The sequence below is a fragment of the Lepeophtheirus salmonis genome, unplaced genomic scaffold (assembly GCF_016086655.4).
Source record: "Lepeophtheirus salmonis unplaced genomic scaffold, UVic_Lsal_1.4 unplaced_contig_1057_pilon, whole genome shotgun sequence".
Classification (NCBI taxonomy): Eukaryota; Metazoa; Arthropoda; class Copepoda; order Siphonostomatoida; family Caligidae; genus Lepeophtheirus; species Lepeophtheirus salmonis.
Window position 1 is genome coordinate 1 of NW_027289152.1, and position 9,271 is coordinate 9,271.

Below are 9,271 nucleotides of genomic sequence, written 5' to 3' on the forward strand. Positions count from 1 at the left end.
ATTGGTAAGCACAGTTTTTATTTTACATTTTTTGATACGGTATTAAAAGGGAGATTCCCTTAATTTTTTGCCATTACAATGATTTTTAAGTTATGTTATAAATTTCTTTTTGACTAGATGAATGTGGTTTCAGCTGAACCATCGTGGAGATTTGGGGAATACTTTATACTGTGAGAGCTAGTTTAAAGTATGATTGTCATGCCAGACCTGCAGTCTCTTGGTTCAGGTACATGTCAAGAGGGATCTGAACTCAAAACTTCCATATCATGCATACTTAAAAATAAAATACTTTTGTTTCCTCAATGAGTAATAAAGTAGCGCGTGTATTCATAAAATCAAAAAGGAGGTGGATATTAATATTGTATGTATACAATACAAACATAAAGTGAATCATTTTTTACTTTCCTAATACACTTGCTACAAGATTTAGTACCCTATATTAAGTAGTAAACTCATTCTTTTTATCATCAGTTGAATAACAAAAATGATGATCATTAGTTTAGTTTTAGTTCTGAGTCTATTTCTAGGGAGTTCCTCCTCTTCAAAGTTAGAGAATCCTGGATGTAGGATCATTCGAGACAAGTATGATCGGCAAGACCTTGCTTCTAGGAATTATCTTTCTGACGAAAGAAAGCACTGGCCTAATAAGGAGGTTCCTTATACCATAAGTAACTCATATCCTCCTAAATACAATAAGCTTTTACGAAAGGCTATGAAGGCCATCGAAAGTATGTCTTGTGTCAAATGGATCCCACGAACTAATCAACGGAATTACGTATACATTAGTCCCAAACAATCAGGATGCTTTGCCAACCTGGGCTACGATGTAAGAAGAGGAAAGCATACGCTCAATTTACAAATGCCTCATGGAAGATCCACTTGCATGGTGAGTGTCTATAAGGAATTAATTTTTTTAAGTATTATTCTTTAATTTAATTTGCTTTTAGATTTTAGGAATTGCAATGCATGAAATGCTACATATTTTGGGTGTTGGCCATGAACAATGTAGGCCAGATCGGGATTCATACGTAAAAGTTCATTGGCGTAATATGGAGAACGACAAATATAACAACTACTTTAAAAGCATAGGACCAAAAACTCAAACCAGAATGCCAGTATGTGACCCCCAAAAACGTATGGACTTTGATCGATGTTGGTCTGGATACCGAACAAATACCTTTGGATTTGCATATGACTACCAATCTCTAATGCACTACGGCTTAAATGAGTAATGCCTCTTTAATTTAATTGCTCATTTTCTCAATATATATCTATATATATTCCGTATAGTTTTACTCAGACGGGATACCCTACGATGAGCACAAAGAAATCAGTTCCATCTGGCATCAAAATAGGACAAAGAATAGGAATGACTCGGCTAGATGTTAGTAAATTGAATGCAGCATACAAATGCCAAGATAAGACAGACCCTCCACATCCACCGCATAGAAAAACAACTAGAAAGGTTTATACCTATGGGCCAACTTCTCCACGTAAGACTTAAACTTTTATATCTGGAAAATGTAGATATTCAATTTGTATTGCCTTTTTTATATCAAGGATGCTGGGATGAATATCCGGAATGGTGTGAAGGACATAATGGATTGTGTTACATTGGCTATTTTTATATGAAAGAAAATTGTGCGTTGACTTGTGAATTTTGTGATAACTGAAGTCATTGTAATTTAAAAGAGACTCATATGTAATATGTAGAATATATAGATGCATATCTACGTAAAACATGCATCAAAAGGTCAAATAATTTTTTGTTTCTTTAAGTTCGAACTGAAATCCAGACGTACCAGGATTTATTGCTTACTATATTCGACAATGGCCTTTTTAATTTCAAAGTGCGTCAACTGTTTTTCTGTTAGATTTTTTACCTGCTTCTGATATCTCAACATCATCACTTTGTTCAAGAGAACCTGAATTGGTCTGGCATATCCTGCATTATTTTCTGGCAACTATGATATCTGTACAGTTTCAAGTAGAATTTATTGATCTCACTACAGATCTACTTCGGGTCATCAATTTCATGGCATTGTTATCAAATAGACATTTTTTTGTTTGTTTGTTTGTTTTCTATTACTTATTTTCTCTTTCCGCACACATTGCAGTCTGGAATGTGACAAGTCATCAATATTGTTAATTTACATGGTGACGCTATATATTTTAGATTTAGACTAAGTATACAGTGCTTTTTATTTTTAGATCTGCAACTGGTGATTTAATACTAGGCCTTGTGATCTGAGGTTTAGTATCTGTAGCGGTATAAGGATGAATTTCTATTCCTATGAATCCCTTCATCAGGAATAAGTTAATTCTTGACAACACTGGCTTATAGTTATTGCCAATAGAAAAAAAAGGTATGACTTGAATTGTTCATTTGCATCCTACGTCATTAAAAACCAATTGATGTAATAATTGACGACGGTACTTTGTGGATCGAACGTGGGAGTTTTGCTAACTTGTTTGTTGTGTATCTGTTTATTGTTAGATTCGTTTAAATATCTTGCTATAATTGTTGGCCTAATACAAGGGTCGTCAGTTTTGGTCCATATAGATAAATCACTTTAGTATACACCTTAATAATAATACTGTACTTTCATGAGATTTACTTCTATGCAGCGGTATATAATTTTTTGAATTTAGAGTTCACGTAATTGTTAAAGTTAATCCACGAAAAGTTCTCTCATTGCTTCAACAACTTATGCACTTTCAGACATCTTAATGGAGGGTATCTGAATTTACCATCAAGAAAAGGTATAGGTTGTTCAAAATAGCGTAATGTAAAAACTTTTTTCCCTGATGGCACTAACTAAATCTTTTGGGGTTGGTAGATTTGGGAAGAAAAAACCTTACCCCAATTCCTTTGTTGAAAATTTCCTCCACTTGTCAGCCATAACCCCAAACATAATTCTGTATGAATAGTTGAGTACCGTAATGGGTCTCCAGTGGCTAAAATCTGAACTGTCTTCCTTTTTGGAATTAGAGCTATTCTTCCCGTGTCAGTGAAGTTGGCATCTTGTTTTTATTTTCCATAATTTTACTGATTTTTAAGAGAAAATGAACAATCTCACTTGGAAATATTGAGTAAACTTTTGCCAATAATTTCATCCTGACCTGGAGCTTTAATATCTCTATATTTTTGAGTAATATATTGAGTGATATTCTCTTTAGTAAACACTTTTTGTTCATGATTCAGCACCATTTTTTGCCTTTTAGAACAAGAATTCTTCCATGCACAATAATTGCCTGGAATCCAGTATGGAAAGGGGGTTATAACATCTTCAGTTTTAGTTAAGATTTTTCATGGATTAGGTGCTGTAGTTCTGGATTGACGTCATAGGCACTGTTGTACAGACATGACCCCGCGACCCCAATAAATGACAATCAGCGATTGTCACCTTAAGAACCTGTTCATAATCGTAAAATTTTAATCTTTTTTAGTACAATTTATAGATATTTTTCAGTATATTTTTCTTTAAAAGGAGAATTTATACGTTCCTGCATCGTTGAAACCAGTGGGCTGAAATTTTGCATGGGTCCCTCTTTTGAGCTCGGACGTGCAAGAAGGGAGATGCTGATTTTGTGGGGTCATATAAGGGGGGGTTTATGTTATGCCCAAAACACAAAAACCGTTTTTGCAGCTCATAAAGACTATGAGTTATTTATCAAAAAGAGTTTGCGTTTCAAAAAACAACTATACAAATAACTGCATTTCCTAAATTTATTCAAAATCAAAAAGTTATGGGAAAAATATGAAATCGGTGAAAATTGCAATTTCGTTTATTTACGGTGAAAATTGCAATTTCGTTTATTTCAGGTGCAAAAAAAATTACTTACAATGGAATATGGGATTAGTTTGTAAAATAAAGTTTGTAGAAATTTGTCTGGAGATTGGTTTGCATATAAATTTACCAAATAAAAGTTGATGTTTAACTGAAATATCTGTCCTTTTCTGAATAATTTTTCAATTTTTTCCATTTTTATCTCTTTTTCTCCCATTTTTCATCAAACGACAAAAAGATACATTTTGGACATAAAATTTGAGACTCTAACTTTTCAGTCAAATATTTTAATTTCGGAAACATTTTGTATCATAATTTTTACAATATTTGCAAAAATGAACCAGATATCGAAGGTTATTTTTAGACAACATTATTCTTCATAACTTTTTGGTTTTTGCAAATACAAAAAATATTGGTGGGTTTGTTGTTTTTTACAATTCCAATAAAGGCTATTAACTATTTTTTTTCTTCAAAATTTGTGCAAAAAGAGGTTTTTGCAATTTACTTTGCGCATTTCAATTGGGGAATTTTTTAAGTAAATAGAAAATGGAATTCTAACCTAGACAATTTTTAGATGCATATTTGTTTGTATGTTATTAAAAGTTTATAACACATTACTTTTATTTATTTTCATAATAATAATACTAAGGCTATAAAAGGCAATAATAATAGGAGTGAATTTTTTTTCGGGGGGGAGTTGCTATGATGAGACTTTGTAAATTACCTTACTTGACCAGATTGATATAGTCTGAAGAATCCAGAGAAATAGAATTAGAGCTATCAGGATCTTTTTGACAACAAGAAACATTCATATTATAATTATTTGTATATAGAGGTATTTCAGATTTTTTTTTTTTCTCAATTAATATGATTAATATGTGATTTCCCTCTTCCTCCTTTACCCGAGCAACGTAGACAGGTATATTTATTTTTATAATTTATAAAATCATCTGTATAGCAAAGAAATCAATAACACAATGCAACACAATTTAGGTTTTGGAACCTCCATTGGTAAGCACAGTTTTTATTTTACATTTTTTGATACGGTATTAAAGGAGATTCCCTTAATTTTTGCCATTACAATGATTTTTAAGTTATGTTATAAATTTCTTTTTGACTAGATGAATGTGGTTTCAGCTGAACCATCGTGGAGATTTGGGGAATACTTTATACTGTGAGAGCTAGTTTAAGTATGATTGCCATGCCAGACCTGCAGTCTCTTGGTTCAGGTACATGTCAAGAGGGATCTGAACTCAAAACTTCCATATCATGCATACTTAAAAATAAAATGCTTTTTGTTTCCTCAATGAGTAATAAAGTAGCGCGTGTATTCATAAAATCAAAAAAGGAGGTGGATATTAATATTGTACGTATACAATACAAACATAAAGTGAATCATTTTTTACTTTCCTAATACACTTGCTACAAGATTTAGTACCCTATATTAAGTAGTAAACTCATTCTTTTATCATCAGTTGAATAACAAAAATGATGATCATTAGTTTAGTTTTAGTTCTGGGAGTCTATTTCTGGAGTTCCTCCTCTTCAAAGTTAGAGAATCCTGGATGTAGGATCATTCGAGACAAGTATGACCGGCAAGACCTTGCTTCAAAGGGAATTATGTTTCTGACGAAAGAAAGCACTGGCCTTATAAGGAGGGTTCCTTATACCATAAGTAACTCATATCCTCCTAAATACAATAAGCTTTTACGAAAGGCTATGAAGGCCATCGAAAGTATGTCTTGTGTCAAATGGATCCCACGAACTAATCAACGGAATTACGTATACATTAGTCACAAACAATCAGGATGCTTTGCCAACCTGGGCTACGATGTAAGAAGAGGAAAGCATACGCTCAATTTACAAATGCCTCATGGAAGATCCACTTGCATGGTGAGTGTCTATAAGGAATTAATTTTTTAAGTATTATTCTTTAATTTAATTTGCTTTTTAGATTTAGGAATTTTAATGCATGAGAAATATACCCCATATTTTAGTGTGGCCATCGGACAATGTAGAGCCAGATCCGGGATTCATACGTAAAAGTTCATTGGCCAATGTGGAGAACGACAAATATAACAACTACTTTAAAAGCATAGGACCAAAAACTCAAAACCAGAATGCCAGTATGTGACCCCAAAACGTATGGACTTTGATCGATGTTGGTCTGGATACCGAACAAATACGCTGGATTTGCATATGACTACCAATCTCTAATGCACTACGGCTTAAATGAGTAATGCTCTTTAATTTAATTGCTCATTTTCTCAATATATATCTATATATATTCCGTATAGTTTTACTCAGACGGGATACCCTACGATGAGCACAAAGAAATCAGTTCCATCTGGCATCAAAATAGGACAAAAGAATAGGAATGACTGGCTAGATGTTAGTAAATTGAATGCAGCATACAAATGCCAAGATAAGACAGACCCTCCACATCCACCATACAGAAAAACAACTAGAAAGGTTTATACCTATGGGCCAACTTCTCCACGTAAGACTTAAACTTTTATATCTGGAAAATGTAGATATTCAATTTGTATTGCCTTTTTTATATCAAGGATGCTGGGATGAATATCCGGAATGGTGTGAAGGACATAATGGATTGTGTTACATTGGCTATTTTTATATGAAAGAAAATTGTGCGTTGACTTGTGAATTTTGTGATAACTGAAGTCATTGTAATTTAAAATACCTTTTCTACATTTTACAAAATAAATAAGCATTCAAAAATAGGAAAAAAATAATATTTTATTATACTCTCTTGTTAGTTGTTCCTTATAGTATAGAGACTCATATGTAATATGTAGAATATATAGATGCATATCTACGTAAAACATGCATCAAAAGGTCAAATAATTTTTTGTTTCTTTAAGTTCGAACTGAAATCCAGACGTACCAGGGGATTTATTAAGCTTACTATATTCGACAATGGCCTTTTAATTTCAAAGTGCGTCAACTGTTTTTCTGTTAGATTTTTACCTGCTTCTGATATCTCAACATCATCACTTTGTTCAAAGAGAACCTGAATTGGTCTGGCATATCCTGCATTATTTTTCTGGCAACTATGATATCTGTACAGTTTCAAGTAAATTTATTGATCTCACTACAGATCTACTTCAGGTCATCAATTTCATGGCATTGTTATCAAATAGACATTTTTTGTTTGTTTGTTTGTTTTTCTATTACTTATTTTCTCTTTCCGCACACATTGCAGTCTGGAATGTGACAAGTCATCAATATTGTTAATTTACATGGTGACGCTATATATTTTAGATTTGGACTAAGTATACAGTGCTTTTTATTTAGGCCTTGTGATCTGAGAGTTTAGTATCTGTAGCGGTATAAGGATGAATTTCTATTCCTATGAATCCCTTCATCAGGAATAAGTTAATTCTTGACAACACTGGCTTATAGTTATTGCCAATAGAAAAAAGGTATGACTTGAATTGTTCATTTTGCATCCTACGTCATTAAAACCAATTGATGTAATAATTGACGACAGTACTTTTGTGGATCGAACGTGGGAGTTTGCTAACTTGTTTGTTGTGTATCTGTTTATTGTTAGATTCACGTTTAAATATCTTGCTATAATTGTTGGCCTGTACAAGGGTCGTCAGTTTTTGGTCCATATAGATAAATCACTTTAAAGTATACACCTTAATAATAATACTGTACTTTCATGAGATTTACTTCTATGCAGCGGTATATAATTTTTGAATTTAGAGTTCACGTAATTGTTAAAGTTAATCCACGTTGGGTTCTGTTTGCTTGAGGCAAAATTCAGTCAGTTGTTGAAAAGTTCTCCCTCCACTTGTCAGCCATAACCCCAAACATAATTCTGTATGAATAGTTGAGTACCGTAATGGGTCTCCAGTGGCTAAAATCTGAACTGTCTTCCTTTTTTGGAATTAGAGCTATTCTTCCCGTGTCAGTGAAGTTGGCATCTTGTTTTTATTTTCCATAATTTTACTGATTTTTAAGAGAAAATGAACAATCTCACTTGGAAATATTGAGTAAACTTTTGCCAATAATTTCATCCTGACCTGGAGCTTTAATATCTCTATATTTTTGAGTAATATATTGAGTGATATTCTCTTTAGTAAACACTTTTTGTTCATGATTCAGCACCATTTTTTGCCTTTTTAGAACAAGAATTCTTCCATGCACAATAATTGCCTGGAATCCAGTATGGAAAGGGGTTATAACATCTTCAGTTTTAGTTAAGATTTTTCATGGATTAGGTGCTGTAGTTCTGGATTGACGTCATAGGCACTGTTGTACAGACATGACCCCGCGACCCCAATAAATGACAATCAGCGATTGTCACCTTAAGAGCCTGTTCATAATCGTAAAATTTTAATCTTTTTTAGTACAATTTATAGATATTTTTCAGTATATTTTTCTTTAAAAGGAGAATTTATACGTTCCTGCATCGTTGAAACCAGTGGGCTGAAATTTTGCATGGGTCCCTCTTTTGAGCTCGGACGTGCAAGAAGGGAGATGCTGATTTTGTGGGGGTCATATAAGGGGTTTATGTTATGCCCAAAACACAAAAACCGTTTTTGCAGCTCATAAAGACTATGAGTTATTTATCAAAAGAGTTTGCGTTTCAAACAACAACTATACAAATAACTGCATTTCCTAAATTTATTCAAAATCAAAAAGTTATGGGAAAAATATGAAATCGGTGAAAATTGCAATTTCGTTTATTTACGGTGAAAATTGCAATTTCGTTTATTTCAGGTGCAAAAAATTACTTACTTTAGTTTGTAAAATAAAGTTTGTAGAAATTTGTCTGGAGATTGGTTTGCATATAAATTTCCAAATAAAAGTTGATATTTAACTGAAATATCTGTCCTTTTCTGAATAATTTTTCAATTTTTCCATTTTTATCTCTTTTTCTCCCATTTTTTTCATCAAACGACAAAAAGATACATTTTGGACATAAAATTTGAGACTCTAACTTTTCAGTCAAATATTTTAATTTCGAAACATTTTGTATCATAATTTTTACAATATTTGCAAAAATGAACAGATATCGAAGGTTATTTTTTTAGACAACATTATTCATACAAAAAAATATTGGTGGGTTTGTTGTTTTTTTTACAATCCTAATAAAGGCTATTAACTATTTTTTTCTTCAAAATTTGTGCAAAAAGAGTGTTTTTGCAATTTACTTTGCGCATTTCAATTGGGGAATTTTTTTAAGTAAATAGAAAATGGAATTCTAACCTAGACAATTTTTTAGATGCATATTTGTTTGTATGTTATTAAAAGTTTATAACACATTACTTTTATTTATTTTCATACTAATAATACTAAGGCTATAAAAGGCAATAATAATAGGAGTGAATTTTTTTTCGGGGGAGTTGCTATGATGAGACTTTGTAAATTACCTTACTTGACCAGATTGATATAGTCTGAAGAATCCAAGAGAAATAGAATTAGAGCTATCAGGATCTTTTTTGACA

General features: G+C 32.3%; 2 protein-coding genes and 1 long non-coding RNA gene across 3 annotated transcripts; all 3 read left to right on the plus strand.

Annotated features, from left to right (window-relative positions):
• The first annotated feature begins 463 nt into the window (after positions 1-463).
• On the plus strand, positions 464-1,691 carry LOC121130678 (astacin-like metalloprotease toxin 3). The gene is made up of 4 exons (XM_040726398.2): positions 464-886; positions 948-1,228; positions 1,291-1,493; positions 1,561-1,691. The coding sequence occupies exons 1-4, from the start codon at positions 485-487 to the stop codon at positions 1,671-1,673; spliced, it is 999 nt and encodes a 332-aa protein (XP_040582332.1). The 5' UTR covers positions 464-484; the 3' UTR covers positions 1,674-1,691.
• Positions 1,692-5,279: 3,588 nt separating this feature from the next.
• On the plus strand, positions 5,280-5,751 carry LOC121130677 (high choriolytic enzyme 2-like). Its single transcript, XM_040726397.1, has 2 exons — positions 5,280-5,684; positions 5,746-5,751. The coding sequence occupies exons 1-2, from the start codon at positions 5,280-5,282 to the stop codon at positions 5,749-5,751; spliced, it is 411 nt and encodes a 136-aa protein (XP_040582331.1).
• Positions 5,752-6,163: 412 nt separating this feature from the next.
• LOC121130679 (uncharacterized) lies at positions 6,164-6,530 on the plus strand. The gene is made up of 2 exons (XR_011784031.1): positions 6,164-6,291; positions 6,359-6,530. It is a non-coding gene; the product is annotated as an uncharacterized lncRNA (long non-coding RNA).
• Positions 6,531-9,271: the final 2,741 nt, after the last annotated feature.